This window comes from Vespa mandarinia, chromosome 4 (assembly GCF_050613455.1).
Source record: "Vespa mandarinia isolate Hongniang chromosome 4, ASM5061345v1, whole genome shotgun sequence".
Classification (NCBI taxonomy): domain Eukaryota; kingdom Metazoa; phylum Arthropoda; class Insecta; order Hymenoptera; family Vespidae; genus Vespa; species Vespa mandarinia.
The window spans coordinates 5,154,610-5,174,007 of NC_140813.1; the positions used below are offsets into that span (position 1 = coordinate 5,154,610).

A 19,398-nucleotide genomic window follows, 5' to 3' on the forward strand; every position below is an offset into this window, starting at 1 on the left:
GAAATATCGATTTAAATCGAAAATATTCTGATATCGAGTATAATAATCGAAAATGATTAATGTCTTCATAGGTTACTTTCAAAAGTAAAATTAACTTTGAAAAATTAACTTTATTTAATTGAATTATTTGAATTTTTTAACCAAAAAAAACTTACAAAATTTAGTAAAATTAAGAAAGAATTTTATATTATAATAATAAGTGTTACCGTTTCTTACGTACTGTTTGCTTATTTCTAAAATAAGGTTACGTGATACTTTATAAATATAATCATATTCTTGTATAGTTCGAAACAAATGTGGATTTTCATTTATAATTAATTTTATTGTATATAGAAGGTTAGTATTTGCGCTGTTTTTATTGTTAAATTTTTAAATGCAATCAACGTTATAATCGAATCTTATTCATATGCATTTAATAGATGTATTAAATTAATAGATGTATTAAAGAAAAAAAAATCTGTTCATCATAGTTCAATATAATTTTAAGCATTTAATAAAATGAAACCATCGATTTTCGTTGAAAATGAGTCAGTGCTACTCGTAGGAGAAGGAAATTTTTCATTTTCCGTAGCGTTATATCAACTTAACCTTAAAATAAACTTAATAGCTACGTGCTATGAATCTGATATTTCTGACGAAGCTGGAAAGAAAAACATAGAATATCTTAAAAGACATGGTTAGTGAATAAACAATATATAATGTTTTATAATGTAAAATTTATAATATGTAAGTGTACAGATTTAAATTTTTTGAAAAAGGAATGATGAAACGCTATGATTTTCTTTTCAGGCATACGTGTATTGCTGGGAATAGATGCAACAAAATTAATGGAAAATACTATATTAAAAAAGGAATCCTTTGATAAAATTATTTTTAATTTTCCTCATGTTGGTGGTAAAATGAGAATAGAAAAAAATCGAGAATTATTAAGACAATTTTTCATAGAAATTGAAAAATTAAATAATCCTAATGTAGAAGTATTGATAACTCTTTGTAATGGTCAAGGTGGAACACCTATGGATGAGCCTAAAAGAAATTGGAATGATTCATGGAAAGTTACAGAAATGGCAGCTCATGGAAATTTTATATTAACTAAGATAGATCCATTTCTATGGTCGTATTTTCCAATCTATGTAGTTACGGGGTATCGTAGTTTACAAAAACAATTTCATACTACGAATGCATTGACTCATTTTTTCAAAAGATCAGAGCCACCCAATTATAAAAACATATCTCCAACAAATAAAATTAATATTGTTACATGCGATATAAATAATTTTTTAAGAAAAGATGTATTTCATATGTCAAAGAAATTATCGAATTTAAAAATTTGGTGCATATATCCACCAGCATTTACCTTTGATATAACTATTTGTGTCAGAGAAGATTTTAATCCATTAAAATTTTATACTACTTTATATAATCATGCAGGTTACATTGTGGATGAAATTAATTTTATTGGATCCTATATATCTCCATCCAAAGAAAAGACCACAAAAACTTATAGAATAACTTACAAGTCTTATATAGTGCCTCTATATAGACAAAGAGTAATTCAAATGCATCAAAATTTAATTCCCAATATTTTAGAGGAAAATCTTAATGTTGTAATAGTGAGATAAAATAAATTCAGTGCATTTAAAGGTATTAATCTTAGATACAGAAATATTTTGCTGATATAAAAAAAAAAAAAAAATCATTGAATAAAAGTATTTTTATTTATATTTAGATGTATTGCTTTCGTTGTCTGAATAATATCTCTATTCATGCAACTCAAAGATTTTATCCTGTACCAAATAATATAGTTGCAAATATAAAAATACACAAAATGATAGATAAAAGAATACGTCAATCGTTTTATACGAACACTTATCATTGTGATAATAAATATATTCCAAATGCTATACGTAGTAAAAAACCCAAAACATTAGGCAATACATCACAATATTTTGTGGATATAAAACAGGCAAGCTAGTTGAAAATATCACTTTTTATTATGTTTTTAATATTGATTTCATTACAATATATTATTTACATAGGTAAGAGTCATTGGTGGAAAAGGTGGTGATGGAAATATATCGTTTCTACAATTATGGAAAAATGATCGTGCAGGACCTGATGGAGGAGATGGTGGACATGGTGGGCATGTGATTTTTCAGGTAAAGTGATTAAAAAAAAAATTTTTTAATTGACTTAGTATAAAATATGCTTTTTATTTATTTGAACAGGTTTCAAATAATGTTAAAGATTTTAAACATATTAAAAGTGTCTTAAAAGCAGAGCATGGAGAAAACGGTTCTTGTAAAAACTGTTTTGGTAAAAATGCTAGTCATAATATTGTACCCGTTCCTTCTGGAACTATAATACGTAATATTAAAGGAACAATATTAGCTGATTTGGATCAAGATAATTCGATGTTTATTGCTGCACGAGGTGGTGCAGGTGGTCATGGAAATACTTTTTTTACGTCTGACATTCAACAATCTCCAAAAATTTCTGAATATGGAGCAAATGGTGAAGATTTGCAATATGTACTGGAAGTAAGAAGTATGGCTCATATTGGACTTGTAAGTGTTTTATATAATTTTGGTTAATACGAAGTTGAAGATAAGATTGTTAAATCTTTTAATTTAAGATAATGTGGACATAAATAGATGTATCTCTCTTTTACGTAAATGTTAATAGATTGGTCTTCCAAATGCTGGTAAAAGTACACTTTTAAGAGCTATATCTAGAGCTAGACCAAAAGTAGCATCTTATCCATTTACAACTTTAAAACCTCATGTGGGTACAATATCATATGATGATTATGAACAAATTAGAGGTAATATTGATTCTATTTCTTTTTCTTAATGATGATTAATTAATCAATCTTGCTGTGATTATTTTAGTGGCAGATTTACCTGGACTCATAGCTGACTCTCATAAGAATAAAGGTCTTGGTATAACATTTCTTAAACATGCGGAACGTTGTGCTATTCTATTATTTGTTATAGATCTTTCTCTTGATGAACCTTGGCAAGCATTAGAAATATTAAGTTATGAAATCAATCAATTCAACAAAAATTTAAACAATAGATCTTTTATTGTTGTCGCTAATAAGATGGATTTACCTAAAGCTAAGGTAAGAAAATGATATAATGATCACTAAATTCTTGATCGTTTAGATTAAGTTAAAAAAAAAATATATTACTCAAAGATATATTTACAGGAAAATTTACAATTGTTAAAGGAAAAAATTGATATGCCTATTATACCTATATCTGCAAAAGTAGGTATTAATATATCTACTTTATTGAAACAAATTAGGATATTATATGATGAATTAAAAAAAGAAAACGACAAATCAATGAATAAAAATGAAATATTTATATAATTTAAACATATGTTTAGAAATACATAATTGTAAAAATATTCATAAAAATGAGAATTGTTCCCCCACTTTTTTATCATATCTTTAAGCTTTCAGTGTTTTTGTACAGAAATGGAAATCTTTTACTACAGCTTTCACTTGTGGTTGATTAAGTATTGTAGAAAACCATCTATTTAAATTCGTATATTGTTTTCTTAATCCTGGAGTTAAAACGTGTTCGTAAAGTGGTAATAGAGCACTGAATATTATAATATCCGCAAGGGAAATTCTTTCGTTAACGAAATAAGTTTTTCTAAGTAACACATCATTTAATTTCTTTAATGAATTCAATGCATCTTCTTTTGAAGTTTTCTCATCTAATATAATATTTTTTGGTAATGTTATTTGAGAAGACGATAAAATCCAACCTGCAACTGCTGGTAAAAGATGATTATCCGTGTAACTTATCCACTGTAATATTTTACAAAAACCAAATAAATCATTTTCACATTTTAGATTAGTATCTGACAAATAATAAGCAATGGCACTGCTATTACAAATTTTAATATCACCAATTTCTAAAACCATATCTGTTGTAGAATTCTTATCTTCTTCAATATATTTTATCACAAGATCTTGATTGCTGTATTGAGCTGCAATTTGAACTTTGTAGCTTTTAATGCTATTTTTATTTCCAAAAAGTATTAATTTCGGAAAAATTTTCGTATTCACAGAATTCATATTTGTTACGCTATCAACAGTTGAATTAGAAGAAAGATCTAAAAAATTATAAAATATCTTCTGGTTAAATAATTTCTTTTAAAAAATTTGCAAATAACTTTGAATATTTAATTAAATACCTTGAATAATTGATTTCTCATTTGTAATCCCAAGTTTTGAATTAGCGAATTCTTTAGCTTTTTGTATTATTTTAGTTAAGGAAGAAATATTCGAGCCTGAAGCTTGAGCAGACTCAGCTTTTCCACCACCTTTACCTCCCATAAATGGAGCTATCTCTTGAATCCATTCATTAGCCTTCAAACCTTTATTGATAGCTGTCTGAAATTATTGTAATAATTAATTTGATATACGTTCTTGGATTACACTATACGTTGTTATTTTTTTCTTTCCTTACTTTAGGAACAGCACTAAGGGCAAAGATTTTGTTGGCATCTTGATCAACACTTATTAATAATGCACTAGTATCTGGAGATAAACTTCTAATTTTTTTCAATGCAGAATCTAAAGCTTTTGTATTGCTAAATGCTTTCAGTATTTCTACAAATACAGCACAGCCAATATTTGATTGAATCATCTTTTGAACGGTTTCAACTACCGCACTAGCAACAGCAGTTTTAGCTAATCTCTCTTTATCATCGAGCGATTTTTTTAATTCTTTTAGCATACCACGTATTTTGTCCTATGTTCAAAACACAAAATATAAATAATTTAAATTTAATTTATGAAAATTAATTATAAAATTATATGATTAAATATACCTTCTTCCAACTAGAAATTATAGCATGAGACACATCTTCATTTAGCTCTACTATTTGCTTAACATACTCTTTAGAATTTGTACCACTTTTATCAGTATCAATAGTATTTTTCAACTGGTTTAATTTATCTTCTAATAAAGCTGATTTCTTAAGTGCTTTTTTTGCTTCAGGTCCAGTTAAAGCAACTATACGTCTTATACCTTTAGCAATAGCTTCTTCACTTGCTATGACAAAATCACCTATGTGTCCTGTATTATGTAAATGTCTGTAATATAAAAATAACTAAAAAATTTCTAAATTCCGTTCAACATAATGTTTAATGAAAAGATATACTCTTACGTTCCACCACAAAATTCTACACTAGTCTTCAATGCAGCATCATTCAAAGGATCTTTCTCCAATTCTTCTATTGGTATACCTACACTGACTATTCTAACAGGATCAGGATAAGTTTCTTCAAACATAGCACGTAATCCTTTAATAGTTTTAGCTAATGCCAGATTGCTTTCTTTAGCATAAATATTTTTATTTTGTTGTACCATATCATTCGTAATTTCTTCTGTTTTCTTTACTTGATCTGTAGTCATAGCTCCTATAATGTAAAAATATATTATAAATTTATTCTAATAATTCTAAATCTACTTTAATACAAGATAATATTCTTCAAAAACCTTTGTTAGTGAAGTCAAAACGTAATCTGTCAGGTGCAACTAACGATCCTTTTTGATCGGCTTCTAAACCCAAAACTTGCCGAAGTGCATAGTTAAGAACATGAGTTGCTGTATGATTACTCATTATTAGACGTCTACGCGTAGTATCAATATTTAGATAAACCTTATCACCTTTCTTCAGCACTCCTTCTCCAACTGTACCAATATGCAATACATAGCCACCTCTAACTTGCACATTCGTAATCCGTATTTCAGTTTCCTACGTAAAATAAGAATTAGAATATTTTTATAAAACATCTTATTATATAAAACGTTTTAAACTACTTAGTGCTCTAAAATAGTATATATTTACTTCATCATCAACTTTTACTAAAAATCCTTCATCATATATTTGTCCACCTTGTTCCGCATAAAAATTCGTTTTGTCTAATAATATTCCTATTTCCTGTCCAGAATGTACTTCTTCAACGAAAGTTTTCGAATGTCTTAGAGCAATAACAGTACTAGTGCACGACTCAAACGAATATTCATCATACGGATTATTATTTTTTATATTGTAATTATATTTTGGTAAGTCATCGGTGACTGGTATTTCTGCATTTTGTAATTCTGTGATTGCATGAACATCCAAATTAATTTGATCATCTATCCCTCCAACTTTATTTTGAGAGATAAGCTAAAATAAATAATACTGTTATTATTAAAAATATAAGTAACAAAAAATATTATAGCCGTTTTAATACCTGTGCTTGTTTCTTTGCTTCTTCATAAGCAATCATATCAACTTTCAAACCTTTCTCTTCAGTCATGAGTTGTGTTAAATCAACTGGGAAACCATATGTGTCATATAAACGCCATGCAACATCCCCTGGAACAACCTTAGAAGATTCGAGTTTTGCTATAGTTCGATTTAATAAATTTCGTCCACGTGATAATGTTTTTAAGAATTGTGTTTCTTCTTCATTAATTGTATCAATTATACTTTGAGGATCTTTTTTAACTTCTGGGAATATATCGCCTAGACAAATAAATGATAGAATAAAATAATGTTCAAAAAAATAGAAAATCTTATTAAAATTAATACTTACCAAGTAACTCTACTATTACATTTATCAAAGATGCAAAGAAACCAGGTTTTGCATTTAATTTCTCAGTGGCATAACGTACAGCACGTCTTAATATTCTTCTTAGAACATAACTTAAAAAAAAAAAATTATTAAAAGAGCATGAAGAATATAAATTAAATATTCATACTATATTATATAATTTACCCTCTTCCAGTATTATCAGGCATTCCTCCATCAGCTAGAGCAATAGTTAATGTCCTTGCATGATCTGCCAATACTCTATATGCCATATCAATTCCATTCTTATCTGCATCCCCTACCCTTCCTTGATAAGGTGGTGCTCCAGTACCTTTTTGAATTGCTTCGAAGATGGGCATAAATAAGTCAGTATCATAATTTGCTTGTTTATTTTGAATGACTGATACTAAACGTTCCAATCCTAAACCACAATCAATATGTTTTTTCGGTAATGTTTTTAAAATACCATCTAATTCCCTGTAATATATGTGTAATTCAATTTTTACCATTTAACGTAATTAAAAATATAGTATGCATGTTTCTATTTTCATATTACCTATTATATTGTATAAAGACAAGATTCCAGATTTCTAAAACATCTGGATCATCCATATTTACTAAATGAGCAGCTTCTCTACCACCAATTCTATCATAATGTATTTCACTGCATGGTCCACAAGGACCAGTTTCTCCCATTTCCCAAAAATTATCCTTCATACTACCTGGTAAAACGTGAGAAGCTGATACCCTACAAAAAATAAAGTTAATTATAGTATATACACTTGAACAAATATACTTATGTCTAAATGTTTTAATCATAAATTAAATATTATTCTGATATTGCATTTTTAATTACCCAAGAGAAAGCCATATATGTTTACACTCGTTATCAGGATTCAACCCAGATTTTTCATCTCCTCCAAAATATGTAATGTATAATCTATCTGGTAATAATTTTAAATTGACTGTTAAAAATTCCCAAGCCCAAGTACAAATTTCTTTCTGAAAAAATTTTTATTTTATTAAAAATAAATTTATGAGAATAAATTAACATATCAACATACCTTAAAATAATCACCAAATGACCAATTACCCATCATCTCGAAAAAAGTATGATGATATACATCTTTACCAACATCATCTAAATCATTATGTTTGCCTCCAGCTCTTATACATTTTTGAGTATTAACGACTCTCACCCATTTTGCCATATCACTGTTAGGATCCACTGTACCAAGAAATATAGGTTTGAACTAAAATAAATTATATATAAAAATTATTAAAAAATGTATATTCTAACAATTATATTTAGATTATATTTCAGACAAAAGAAATAATATTATACTTGATTCATTCCAGCATTGGTAAAGAGTAAAGTTGGATCATCATGTGGTATTGTTGAACTTGAATGAACATATTCGTGTCCCTTACTTTTGAAAAACTCAATGTAAGATTGACGAATTTCCTTAGAAGTCATTGACACATTCATTTTAATCTTTGTCTTTTTTCTGGCTGTAATGGAGTAACACTAATTTGTATTAATTTATAAATTTTACACCATATGGAAATAGATTACATCAGCTGTTTAAGCAAAATTAAAAAAAAATATATTATCATCTATGAGAAAACAAAATTATTATTCAAATAAGATATTTTTAAAATATGTACTGTAGTTTTATGTTTAAATAAAAATAACACATTACTAGTAATTGACGACAATTGAAACAGATATTAAAAACCGTGTAGTCGACACACATGTATGTTACCGATTAAAAGTACTGTGAGGAGAAAGGTAGAAAATCAAAACACGTGCATGCAATTTATTGCTCTACTACTGATAATCTCCAAGTTGAAAAAAATATCAAAAAAAATCTTCCCATCGTATTTATGGAATATTCATTATAATAATATTAATAGAGAGAGATAAATACCAACACTTGTAGATCGACGCTTTACTAAACTATTAGTAATTCACCGACAGGCATAGGTTGTATTTCTCGTCGTTTTAATACATAAAAAAAATTAACTAAATTTAGTCAAAATGCCGTTTATGATAGGTAAAGAACCTATACGAAGAACGCTTAACTATTTAAAAGCAGGAAAATTAGTTCTAAAGGATAAAATACAAATATTATCCATTAATTATAATAGTAGCGGGGAACATCACTCAGGAGCGAGGTAAAATTTAGGTTAGATATTTGTTAACAGGGTATCGTTTTTTAAAAATATTATATTTTTAAAATGATTTTATATTTTAGAGATTTCATATTTTGGTACTTACCACAAATACTATACCAAAATCCAAATGTACAAATTGTTACATTTAAAAATAAAACACCATCTCCTTTTATAAAATGTTATTATGGTATGTAATTATATAAATTATTTAAACTATATAATAATATTGTAATATAGTATTAATATTAGTATTAAGTAGATTATAAATATGGTTAAAAGTAATATATAATTATATTTTAATTATAATTAATATAAATATGTTAATATACTTATTATTTATATTTATTAATATCAGTAATATGTAATTGTATTTTGAATATTATTATACTTTAATAGAAAATGGAAAGACGATGTTAATAGATATAGATAGTCAACCAAAAGAAAGCATTCTTCAACATCTTATTAAAGTGATTGGTAAATCAAAGGAACTTTTAATTGAAGAAGAAATAGCCAAAGAAAAGAAAGATAATCCTGCTAACTTTGGTGTTGGTTGTAAAAAAAGTTGCATATGTGAAATTCCTGGACAAGTGCCATGTCCTGGTGTAATACCTCTCCCTTATCATATGAGGGGAAAAACATACTTAAAAAAATATTAATGTAAATATATTGAATATAAATGTAATATCTAAATAAGTGATAGGTTTTATTATTTCAACACAATAATCTTAAAATCCATTCTTAAAGTTTATTACATGTTTTTGTTTATTATCAAAAGATGTTGATACAATATATTATGAAAATACACGTACGTCATGTACATACATATCAAGCATAGCATTATTAATGAATTAAAATAGTTATATTTTTGGTGCTTTACATTTGTCTGCACCATATAGGAATCATTTACGCACGCACACATACACACGCAAGAGAAGAATCAGCAATTTTATAATACTATGCTTTTATAAATATAAATGATATAAATATCAATGATAATAATGACATGAAAAGGATTCCATATTGTATTTCTCTTCAAATAATCACTCAAAATATGTTGTTTATGAAAAATGTGGATAGACAATTTGAGTTATCTTCTTGGCTTATAACGATTATATGGCTTGTTATTGTGGTGATGGTTTCCACGATTATGATGGCGTGTAGATGTGGACGGTTTTTGATTTTCTGTTCTCTGATATAGATGTATGATAGGAGATCCATCCAAAGGTTTGTTCAATTCAAATTCTTCTTCTGATTCTTTCATTAATTTGAGTTTTGCTTCTATTGCCTGGATAGCAGTCTCACGGCTATAGGAATTATATTAAAATTAATATCTAAATTAGAAATATCAATAAAAATGAAAAACCAACCTTATTTTTTTATCTTCTTTTTTTGCACCTGCTAAGGCAGGTATATCTATTTTTGGCTTTGGTTTTTCTATGTCAGGCTAAAAATAAATTAGTATAAAAAATATGATTTTTATTAAAATATAAAATTATAGTTCCATTACTTTTTCACTTACCTCTGTGACACTATGAGCCCATCTTACTACTATATTTTTAGCACCTACTTTTAGATTATGTAAAGCATCTTTTGCTGCTTCAGCATCTTCTATCTTTTTATAAGTAACAAATGCATATCCCCTTGGTTGACCAGCTTGTGGACCTGACCGATGAAATAGCAGGTCGAACTTTTCGATTGTTCCATGTTTTTGGACGAGTTTCAGGAGTTGGTACCAGTTGACAAATAAACAGTTAGTTTTTCAGATAGTTTCATAAATTACAAATGTGTCATTGCTCAATATGATGTTTTAATTGATTAACATATTAACACATTGAGAAAATAAATGACTCATTTGAAGAAATAAAAACCATAAAATATATGATCATGCAAATACTTACTCATTAATCCTTAGATCTAGGTTACCCACCCATAATCTTCTATCTTCCACCTGATTTGATTTTATAGGTTCTAATGGCAAAGGAACTTTAGCACCTGGCTGTAATTTATAATCAAGATTAACCAACGATTTGATGATTATCAAAACGAATAATATTTTTTAATCTTAGGGAGATGTATGGAATCTATCTGCTTAAATCCATAAAAACTTACCTCCATACCAATGGGAGAAACAAATAAGCTTTATCACATTAATGATAAGAAACCCTAGCTAGTCGATATTGATTCCAATATAAATCTATAAATAAAAGGAAATATTATATCTTCTCTTATTTATAAGAACCCACATAGCATAACATAATAGATTAATGTGCACTTCGATGAAAAGTTACTTTAAAAGAGTATTTTAAATTAATTCCATGCTTTCTATTACCTGACGAAGCTTTTACAATTACGCACGACATTTTTTGAGATCTTCCAATGTCGTTAACATAATACATAATATAAAGGAATAATACGCGAAATGAACATCAAACATGTCGCGCAATAGAACGAAATAATAAGATTGTGTACGACTAATCACTACTTATCTGTATATAGAATATAAGATTTGATTTCAATAACAAATTTTGTAAAGACTTTGTATATGTGTCCTATACATACACACGGCGTCTAAAGTTAAAATTATAGACAGGATGCGCCATCTGAAGTGTCCTCAAATTATTACCTCAAAAAGAAATATTAGAGATAGATATATACATTAATCTCTCTCAATTTCGCAGCAACTTATCGAATTTTATATATTAGAATTGATTTTTTGATTTTCTTCTTATATCATTTAGATTTTTAATCAGAAATTAAAATACATATGAATATACACTTAACAGTTACGTTTCATACGAGTGTAGTAGCTTATGATTTAAATATGGCGTCATTCTTATGTATATTTTATTAAGGATAAACATAAAATAATAAATAATTTAGTGTGTTTATATCACTTGCATCTTATCCTACATTTTGAAGAATAATTAGGTGATATGGAAAGAACAACTTTGCCCGAACAATCGGCATCGCAAACGGAGACAGTATTGGAGGGGGATATCACTGATTCTGGATCACAGGTTCGTATTGTTAGCTTATACGTCATTTTATTGATAGTACCGGTTATTTGTTATTCTGTAAAGAATACAAATCGAACGTTTTTATAATATTAAAAGATCAATTGAATTTTAATTGATACAGATTATTTCGCCGGTAAATTTTTGAATATTTATATGAGTGTTATTGTTTATATTTACGGCAGTAAATATTATATCTAGTATTGTTTCCTCCTATTCTAAGTTATATTCGTAAATAGAAGAAATATGTCCATATCATTTGGTATTACTATATTATACACTGGTATCAAACCAAGGTTTTTACCATTTTTATATAATATTAATAAATCTAAGAGTTTCTGTACTATCCAAGAGAACGATAGTTCTCCATTATCTGGTATTCGTATTTTGGATCTTACCCGTATAGTGGCCGGTCCTTATTGCACTATGATCCTTGGAGATCTTGGAGCAGAAGTTATAAAAATTGAGAAACCTGGTAGTGGCGATGAAGCACGTAAATGGGGACCACCATTTTTTAATGGAACTCAAGAATCTACTTATTTTGTGAGCGTTAATAGAAATAAGAAGAGTATATGCATAGATTTGAAAAAAGGAAGAGATATTATCTATGAGTTAGCTAAAAAGTCTGACGTACTTGTAGAAAATTACATTCCAGGAAAGTTAATGAAAATGGGTTTAGGATATACGGATATAAAAAAGATAGCACCTCATCTTATATATTGTTCCTTGACTGGTTATGGTTCTGTAGGTCCTTATGCTAATAGACCAGGTTACGATGTCATTGCTAGTTCCATAGGTGGTCTTTTACATATCACAGGCTTTAAAGATGGACCTCCATGCAAAGTGGGTGTAGCTATGACTGATATGGCTACAGGTCTTTATGCACATGGTGCTATCATGGCAGCATTACTTCAAAGATTAAAAACTAAGGAAGGACAGTGGATTCAGTGTAATCTTTTATCTACTCAAATTGCTAGTTTAATAAATATCGGGTCAAATTACTTGAATGCTGGTCAAGAGGCAACAAGATGGGGTTCTGAACATGAAAGTATTGTACCTTATGAAGCTTTTTCAACAAAAGACGGATACTTAACAGTTGGTACAGGAAGTGATTTTCAATTTACTGAGCTAATTCAAAAGATGCAATTAATAGAATTAGGTAATAATAATAAATATAAGAATAATGTTAATAGAGTGAAAAATAGAAAAGAATTATTGAATATACTTAGAAGTGAATTTAAAAAGAAAACAAATAAAGAATGGATGGCAATATTTGAAGGATCCACATTTCCATATGGACCTGTTAATACCATAGAACAGGTAAATTTTTTTAGGAAGTTTAGGAGTTACACATCTCAAGAAATATTGGAAAACATTGTCCAAGAAATATATTTATTTTATAATAGGTTATTATGTGTATTACATTATTTTATAGGTCTTTGAGGACAATCATGTAAAACACATAGGATTGGTTAAAGAAGTGGAACATTCTAATATAGGAAAAATATGTGTTGTTGGACCACCAGTAACATATAGTTATGCTAATAATAGTGTCAGACTTCCACCTCCAATGTTAGGGCAACATACAAATGAAATCTTAAGAGATTTATTAAAATATTCTGATGATGAGATACAAAATTTAATATCACAGAAAATTATACAGTGATCAAACTAAACTATTATCATTATTTATATTTAACGATTATATATCTATTATTTTATAGTAATTATATGTTATTTTATTTACATAATAATTTTACAGTAAAACATTGTATTGTATCATATAATAAAACTTATTTTTATCAAGCTTTTTTATTATTTTCTTCAATGTTCAATGTATATATATTTTTAATAATATTCTTTTTTGATAAATACAATAGATTTATATTTTTTAGGATGTTCCAACCGTACGCTTGCGTCTTAGAAAACCACGATCAAACAAAAAAGTTCAGTGGACTCAGGGAACTGTGGACAATGAACATATGAATAAAAAGAAATCAAAATGTACGTTTATTCAAATGAAACTATTATTATTTAAAATGAATTGTATGTAAAGTTTGACGTTATTTTTAGGTTGTTGTATTTATAAAAAACCAAAAAATTTTGGCGAAAGTAGTTCTGATGATAGTGATGACGAATGTGAACATTGTCATGGTCATAAAGATGTTCATGAAAAGGCTTTACCAAATAATGCAGAACCATCTCAACATAAAATGAATCCACTATGGTAAATTACTTTATTAAATAGTTTTATGTGAGCAAATATTCAACTAAGCGTATTTTTCTATTTGTTTTAGAATTAATAGAAGCAATTAATATAAATATATATATTCTCATTTTTCTCCTAATAACCATTTCCCATTGAGACTAGGGTGTCCATGATCTGTCTTCCACATCACTGTTAGGTTTCATCTGAAGAAAGTATAAGCACCCCAGGTTAGTTAATTAGCTTTCTTATTTTGTATTGCATTATGACATTTAAATGATGCATTTTGATTGTGTGTGTGTGTATATTTGAAAAGATTATATAATTTAATGAGCTTAATTTTACAGGCACTGCAAACACCAACCATTATAAATAACATAAATTAAAGTCTTATTATAATGCAAAGTACACAGTATTATGCACGGATGTTATAAAGAAAGCTGCAATTAAAAACTGCAGCATTATACTGAAATTTTATGAAACAAATTATTCATTTTATATCTGCTTCTTTAAAGGGAGAAAGAATATTGATTTGTGATACAACATGAATATATTATCTTTCATTGTTCACTTTTTTAATATTTTGTAAAAATTCAAAATTCTTTGAATTCAAAAAGAGAATAGATCATACAATAGCGTTTAATCAATTTGAGTTCTCTTAAATACAATTTATTTGATTATTATTCATGTATCTCCAATTATTTTAACTTAGTTGCTGTAAGTACTAGATTCATGATCTTATATTCATTTTAATCAAAATTGATAGTAGTAATCTGAAATTCTTATAAAGTTTTAATTTTATTTAGTCGTAGAAAACTAAATTTTTTGATGAATAGTACATTTAAGAATTTATAGACATGTTATCCAAAATTATATTTTATTGAAAAAATGTTAATAAATTTCGGATCAATATAAAGAAATTAGATTTTCTATATTTATCTTATTACATGACACTAAATATGTTGCAGAATGATTATAATAGTAACATTATTTATATTATTTCTGTTATTAATCACTCATGATGTTATGTTACATAGATATATTTTGATGACAGGTACGTGACATGCTTAAGACTATATTCTTATTATATGTTATATTATATTTTCTGAGGGTACTGTATTCTGAAATATATCTTTCTATATTATTCTGAAAAAGTATTATATATAAGTATACTTTTTATGTCATTGAACAGAGGTTCCCATAATTTTACAATCAAATTTATTGTCTTCAAAGTAGAATGATAACTCACTCATTATTCTTTGTATTTTAATACTATTATAACGTATATTCATTTAATAAGAAACAATAGTTATAATATATACATAGAAATTTGCAAATTAAAAAGAAAAATCAAACATGTCACGTATAAAAATGGTCAAAATTTCCTAAATTTTAATAATTATCGCATATAATAAACTATCAAAAGAGTTTGACATTTGTTATTGTAATATTAAAGAAATTAAATATTTTTATATATGCGAATATATATCATATAATACATCAGTAGCTTAGTAGTTAAATTGCTTATTAGAAAACTTATAAATATTTTCAAAATAATATTAAAAATCTACCTGATAATGAAAAAGTAAATATCACTGATATATTTCATGATGTTATACTTTAACAAACTTTCACAATAGTTATTTATATCATTCTCTATATAGAAATTTGAATATATTTTGCAAAGACACGAATGTGCCAATACGTTTATTTATATTCTAATTGAGCAGAAAAAATAACAGCTAATCATGTTGTTTCGTTTGGTTATTACATAACAACAAATAAATGGACAGTAGAAACATAAAAAAGTAATTTAAAGGAAGTTATTAACAGGAACACTGAACATATAGTAAAAGTGCTGATTTTGTAGAACTATACAGTTGTATCACTCAAAATTATACACACACACATACACGTACTCATACACACGTATATATAATAATTTCACAACTGCATTCATACTATGCATAAATGTGCTCAATCATGTTTGTGTTAAGGTGAATGTTGCAGGTATAATTGTTATGATCCAGTAGATATACAAGGCTGAGAGATGATTTTTTAATCATAAGCTTTTAAATAGGAAATTTAATAGTCTTTAGTCAGTCAACATTACAACCGGGTTTATGATAACTGCTCTTTTTTCTTACTTCCATTCCTCGATTAAAAGAATGTTCGTTTAAACCTAAGGATTTCACCATAGCTCGACTGCGCCATATTTTGACTGTATAATCATCGCTAGTTGTAACTAACATCTCGGGATCTTTAGGATTGAAAGCTACAGAATTGACAACATCAGAATGAGGGAATTTGGTTAAACAAACTCCATAATGTCTATCCCAAAGATAGCCATGTTTATCTTCAGCACCACTAGGAAAAAAAAAATATAATATTAAGAATTATATTCAAATGTGAATTATTGATTTGAAGCAAAACATCCTAAGAACTGTTAAAATTCTTATTCACCTTGCCACATATTCGTTGCATACATCCAGAAATATAAAGAAACATTCATTATTTGGAGTATATGCTTTATGCGCTCTTAACATTGTACCAACTTGTTTCAATGTTACTAAATCAATTACATGAATATCTATTTCTTGAGCTATAGGTGGAGGTTGTAATGGATTAGTAATAACATATCCTCTTGGCCAAGGCCTTGTATTGACATATAAATATCTGCAAAAGTATTATTGTTGTTTCTATATTTTTTCTACTTATGCAATATATGAAATTTCATAAAATTAATAATCTTTGTTACTACATACACAAAAAGTAAAATCAACAATACCTGTGATCTGGAGAAAGACCCATTCCTATAATATGACCATGTAAATCAATTAAGTGATCTACTTTATCAAATCTATCAGCAACTGCTTCATAATCCAACCAATTAGTATATAAAGTTCCTGAGTTTTGTCTTTCTCGTTCTCTTTCTCGTTGCGCTAATCTTTCACGAAGTGATGGTCCTGGATCTAATCTTCTTGGGAAGGTAACTAATTTGATCCTTTTAAAGCCAACTTGATGAGGTGTATATGTTTTTGATCCAGTTGTAAAAATTAAGAATTTTTCTGGATTATTAGATAATTCATCAGAATCACACTCTTCTGCTGTTGATGATTCTATTAGGAACAATAATAAATAAGAAAATAATTGCTCACAAAATTATTTAGTATATATATATATATATATATATATATATATATATATATATATATATATATATATATATATATATATATATATTGGAGAATTTTAAGTTTATTATATATACCTGCAGATTCGTTCTCTTCATTCCACTGTTGATTTTCATTTTCGTTTTCATTTTCATTCTCATTCTCATTCTCATTCTCATTTTCACTATCACTTTCACTATCAGCTTCATGTGCTGTTTTTTCTTTTTCAACTTGTCTATATTCTTTATTATATTGTATGGGACTGGCATATTCAAAACCATCACCAAGTTTTATCCAATTCATAAAACGTCCTTCTATTGTACTGTACCTATTTGAATAATTTTACATTATTTTGTAATGTAATTAACTTACATGTATCTTCATAGAACTATCAAATATACTAGTTATGCGATCTAAATGGTCTTACTGTAATCTAGATGAGACATGATGAAGTACAACTGGTTCTTCTTGTGGTGAATTATTAGTTGAAGATGTTGCTATATGATTTTGAGCATTATCTTCTTTGTTATTTGACGATGAAGGTTGATCTTGTGAACTTTCAGAATCGATTGCGGGAGCTAAGCAATTTGCAATCATAATTGCTCTTATTGAAGAAGCATTTCCATTATAAAACCTATGAAATAAAAAATAAATATATTACAATATTTTCTTAATTTTTTAACAATAATTAATGTTAATAAGTAAACTACATTATAGTTAGCATACCTAAACAGTTGTGTCATGATGGGCACATGCTCACTTGCTGATTCTTGATTAGCCTTATTTAGCCAGAGTACACTAGTACTAACCAAGTGTGCCAGCCAATATAAATTTCCACTTAAAAGGTAATGTTCACTATACCAAGTACCAAATATATCATACGGTTTATTCGCTACTCTACATTGAAGTTGAAAGCCAGCTGTAATGAAAGAAACAATAAGAAAATAGATGTATAAGTACAATAAATTTTTAATAATTAAATTATACAGATTTTTTCTTTTTTGTTTAAACTTTTAAACTTACGTGCTACTCTGAAGACAGCTATTTCTCCTGATGTACTATGTGGTGTACCAAAATGTACACCAGAGACAAGAAGTAAAGTATCAGTAGAATTGAACTGTGAAAACTGAGTATATTTCCAGCTAAATGTTTTCATATCATTAAGATATATAATATTAACTGGATGTTGACTTTTCCATACCTGTCAATCATTCAAATTAATATGTGAAAATTATTTATTATATTAATATGTGACATAAAAATTGTTATAATTATATGAGTATAAATTAATTTTATGAAAGACAAGTAAAATGAACGTACAAGGATGTATCCATCTTTTGAACACGTTGCAAACATTTTGCCATTGTGCGAAAAACTAACATGCAATACTTGATGTGAATGATGATTTAGAACTTCAGTTTCTATTAAGGGAGTATGATATGCTAAACGCTTAAATTCTTCAAACCAGGAAGTTTTTCCTAAAACATGTATATTTAAAGTTATAAATGAATTTGTTAGGTGAAATATATTTTGATCACCAGATTTTTTTATCATGTATGATAATATATGCATAAAAGTTACTTCAATATTAAAATTATTATACAAATATATAACACAACTGACCTGGCATAATACCAATATTTGAATCTATTTTATAAGTTTGATAGAATAAGTCTCTCCAAAGAAATTCATCTTGCGATACTTTGTTCCATGATCTACATACTTCTCCTGCTGTTACTAGTTCTCTTGGTGTTAGGTATTGAAAAATACTGAGAAGTATAGAATCTGGCATATAATACCAATTCTCATTACCCTCTGATATTTGTGTCGAATCTTCATCTGTATTTGTTTCTTCGTCGAGACTTTCGACGCTATTTGTTCCATTTTCTATAATATTTTCAACAACATCCATTCCTAAATGCGGTTCCTTATTTACTGGAACAGCTGATATCTGTCAGTAGTTGTTGCTCGCACTACTCCACCTATGATGTTAGGCAGGGAAATGTAAGTACGTGCGCAGAACGTTTTCTACCGATTGGTCTAAATTTAGGCGGTAAATTTAAGGACTACAAAATTAATTGACGTCACACGCGTGTCCGCATACCACATGCCCACGTAAAATCAGGTAAATTTTAATTAGCTCTTATTAAAATCATAATCTCGTGAAAAAAATTTGACTAGAAATTTTTATTTTATTTTATTTAAGTATTTATTACTTAA

At 27.5% G+C, this 19,398-nt stretch overlaps 7 protein-coding genes across 18 annotated transcripts; 4 read left to right on the forward strand and 3 right to left on the reverse strand.

The window, feature by feature from the left end:
• The first annotated feature begins 66 nt into the window (after positions 1-66).
• LOC118445904 (mitochondrial ribosome-associated GTPase 2) lies at positions 67-3,383 on the forward strand. Of its 4 annotated transcripts, none has more exons than XM_085656691.1 (8): positions 69-336; positions 1,432-1,644; positions 1,730-1,966; positions 2,040-2,159; positions 2,229-2,567; positions 2,686-2,824; positions 2,892-3,124; positions 3,200-3,383. In XM_085656691.1, the coding sequence occupies exons 3-8, from the start codon at positions 1,730-1,732 to the stop codon at positions 3,374-3,376; spliced, it is 1,245 nt and encodes a 414-aa protein (XP_085512817.1). In that variant the 5' UTR covers positions 69-336; positions 1,432-1,644; the 3' UTR covers positions 3,377-3,383. The 4 variants fall into 4 exon arrangements, with proteins under 4 accessions (XP_085512818.1, XP_085512819.1, XP_085512817.1 ...); XM_035875980.2 differs by having other exon boundaries at positions 71-336; positions 3,212-3,383; XM_085656692.1 differs by lacking the exons at positions 2,040-2,159; positions 2,229-2,567; positions 2,686-2,824; positions 2,892-3,124; positions 3,200-3,383 and adding an exon at positions 420-676 and having other exon boundaries at positions 67-336; positions 790-1,644; positions 1,730-1,869.
• Positions 3,351-8,676, reverse strand: AlaRS (alanine--tRNA ligase, cytoplasmic). Of its 4 annotated transcripts, none has more exons than XM_035875973.2 (15): positions 8,539-8,676; positions 7,953-8,119; positions 7,672-7,860; positions 7,464-7,609; positions 7,164-7,355; positions 6,794-7,084; positions 6,611-6,720; positions 6,266-6,540; positions 5,875-6,198; positions 5,523-5,781; positions 5,191-5,443; positions 4,852-5,116; positions 4,488-4,772; positions 4,213-4,411; positions 3,351-4,131 (listed from the first exon to the last, which is right to left on the reverse strand). In XM_035875973.2, exons 2-15 carry the CDS (start codon positions 8,094-8,096, stop codon positions 3,458-3,460), a joined length of 3,606 nt encoding a protein of 1,201 aa, XP_035731866.2. In that variant the 5' UTR covers positions 8,097-8,119; positions 8,539-8,676; the 3' UTR covers positions 3,351-3,457. The 4 variants fall into 4 exon arrangements, with proteins under 4 accessions (XP_035731866.2, XP_035731867.2, XP_035731862.2 ...); XM_035875974.2 differs by having other exon boundaries at positions 8,543-8,668; XM_035875969.2 differs by lacking the exon at positions 8,539-8,676 and adding an exon at positions 8,311-8,414.
• mRpS25 (mitochondrial ribosomal protein S25) lies at positions 8,649-9,500 on the forward strand. The gene is made up of 3 exons (XM_035875984.2): positions 8,649-8,785; positions 8,866-8,972; positions 9,182-9,500. Exons 1-3 carry the CDS (start codon positions 8,649-8,651, stop codon positions 9,439-9,441), a joined length of 504 nt encoding a protein of 167 aa, XP_035731877.1. The 3' UTR covers positions 9,442-9,500.
• Positions 9,501-9,547: 47 nt separating this feature from the next.
• Positions 9,548-11,790, reverse strand: LOC118445905 (putative RNA-binding protein 18). Of its 2 annotated transcripts, none has more exons than XM_085656699.1 (6): positions 11,684-11,790; positions 10,895-10,979; positions 10,681-10,781; positions 10,305-10,515; positions 10,153-10,229; positions 9,548-10,089 (listed from the first exon to the last, which is right to left on the reverse strand). In XM_085656699.1, exons 2-6 carry the CDS (start codon positions 10,898-10,900, stop codon positions 9,873-9,875), a joined length of 612 nt encoding a protein of 203 aa, XP_085512825.1. In that variant the 5' UTR covers positions 10,901-10,979; positions 11,684-11,790; the 3' UTR covers positions 9,548-9,872. The 2 variants fall into 2 exon arrangements, with proteins under 2 accessions (XP_085512825.1, XP_085512824.1); XM_085656698.1 differs by lacking the exon at positions 11,684-11,790 and adding an exon at positions 11,115-11,346 and having other exon boundaries at positions 9,549-10,089.
• On the forward strand, positions 11,660-13,522 carry LOC118445903 (succinyl-CoA:glutarate CoA-transferase). 2 transcript variants are annotated; one of them, XM_035875979.2, is made up of 3 exons: positions 11,660-11,802; positions 12,206-13,119; positions 13,235-13,480. In XM_035875979.2, the coding sequence occupies exons 2-3, from the start codon at positions 12,226-12,228 to the stop codon at positions 13,463-13,465; spliced, it is 1,125 nt and encodes a 374-aa protein (XP_035731872.1). In that variant the 5' UTR covers positions 11,660-11,802; positions 12,206-12,225; the 3' UTR covers positions 13,466-13,480. The 2 variants fall into 2 exon arrangements, with proteins under 2 accessions (XP_035731872.1, XP_035731871.1); XM_035875978.2 differs by lacking the exon at positions 11,660-11,802 and having other exon boundaries at positions 11,810-13,119; positions 13,235-13,522.
• Positions 11,663-14,854, forward strand: LOC146873052 (E3 ubiquitin-protein ligase PPP1R11-like). Of its 2 annotated transcripts, none has more exons than XR_014982106.1 (5): positions 11,663-11,802; positions 13,695-13,803; positions 13,873-14,026; positions 14,097-14,235; positions 14,353-14,854. XR_014982106.1 is itself a non-coding variant. In XM_085656700.1 (5 exons), the coding sequence occupies exons 1-4, from the start codon at positions 11,719-11,721 to the stop codon at positions 14,202-14,204; spliced, it is 381 nt and encodes a 126-aa protein (XP_085512826.1). In that variant the 5' UTR covers positions 11,663-11,718; the 3' UTR covers positions 14,205-14,235; positions 14,353-14,854. The 2 variants fall into 2 exon arrangements, 1 of the variants encoding a protein (XP_085512826.1); XM_085656700.1 differs by having other exon boundaries at positions 14,171-14,235.
• On the reverse strand, positions 13,610-19,179 carry Fbw5 (F-box and WD repeat domain containing 5). Of its 3 annotated transcripts, none has more exons than XM_035875976.2 (10): positions 18,802-19,179; positions 18,499-18,656; positions 18,202-18,379; positions 17,905-18,097; positions 17,606-17,812; positions 17,277-17,506; positions 16,794-17,124; positions 16,469-16,681; positions 16,153-16,372; positions 13,610-13,764 (listed from the first exon to the last, which is right to left on the reverse strand). In XM_035875976.2, the coding sequence occupies exons 1-10, from the start codon at positions 19,088-19,090 to the stop codon at positions 13,720-13,722; spliced, it is 2,064 nt and encodes a 687-aa protein (XP_035731869.2). In that variant the 5' UTR covers positions 19,091-19,179; the 3' UTR covers positions 13,610-13,719. The 3 variants fall into 3 exon arrangements, with proteins under 3 accessions (XP_035731869.2, XP_035731868.2, XP_085512816.1); XM_035875975.2 differs by lacking the exon at positions 13,610-13,764 and adding an exon at positions 14,003-14,211; XM_085656690.1 differs by lacking the exon at positions 13,610-13,764 and having other exon boundaries at positions 14,992-16,372; positions 18,802-19,178.
• Positions 19,180-19,398: the final 219 nt, after the last annotated feature.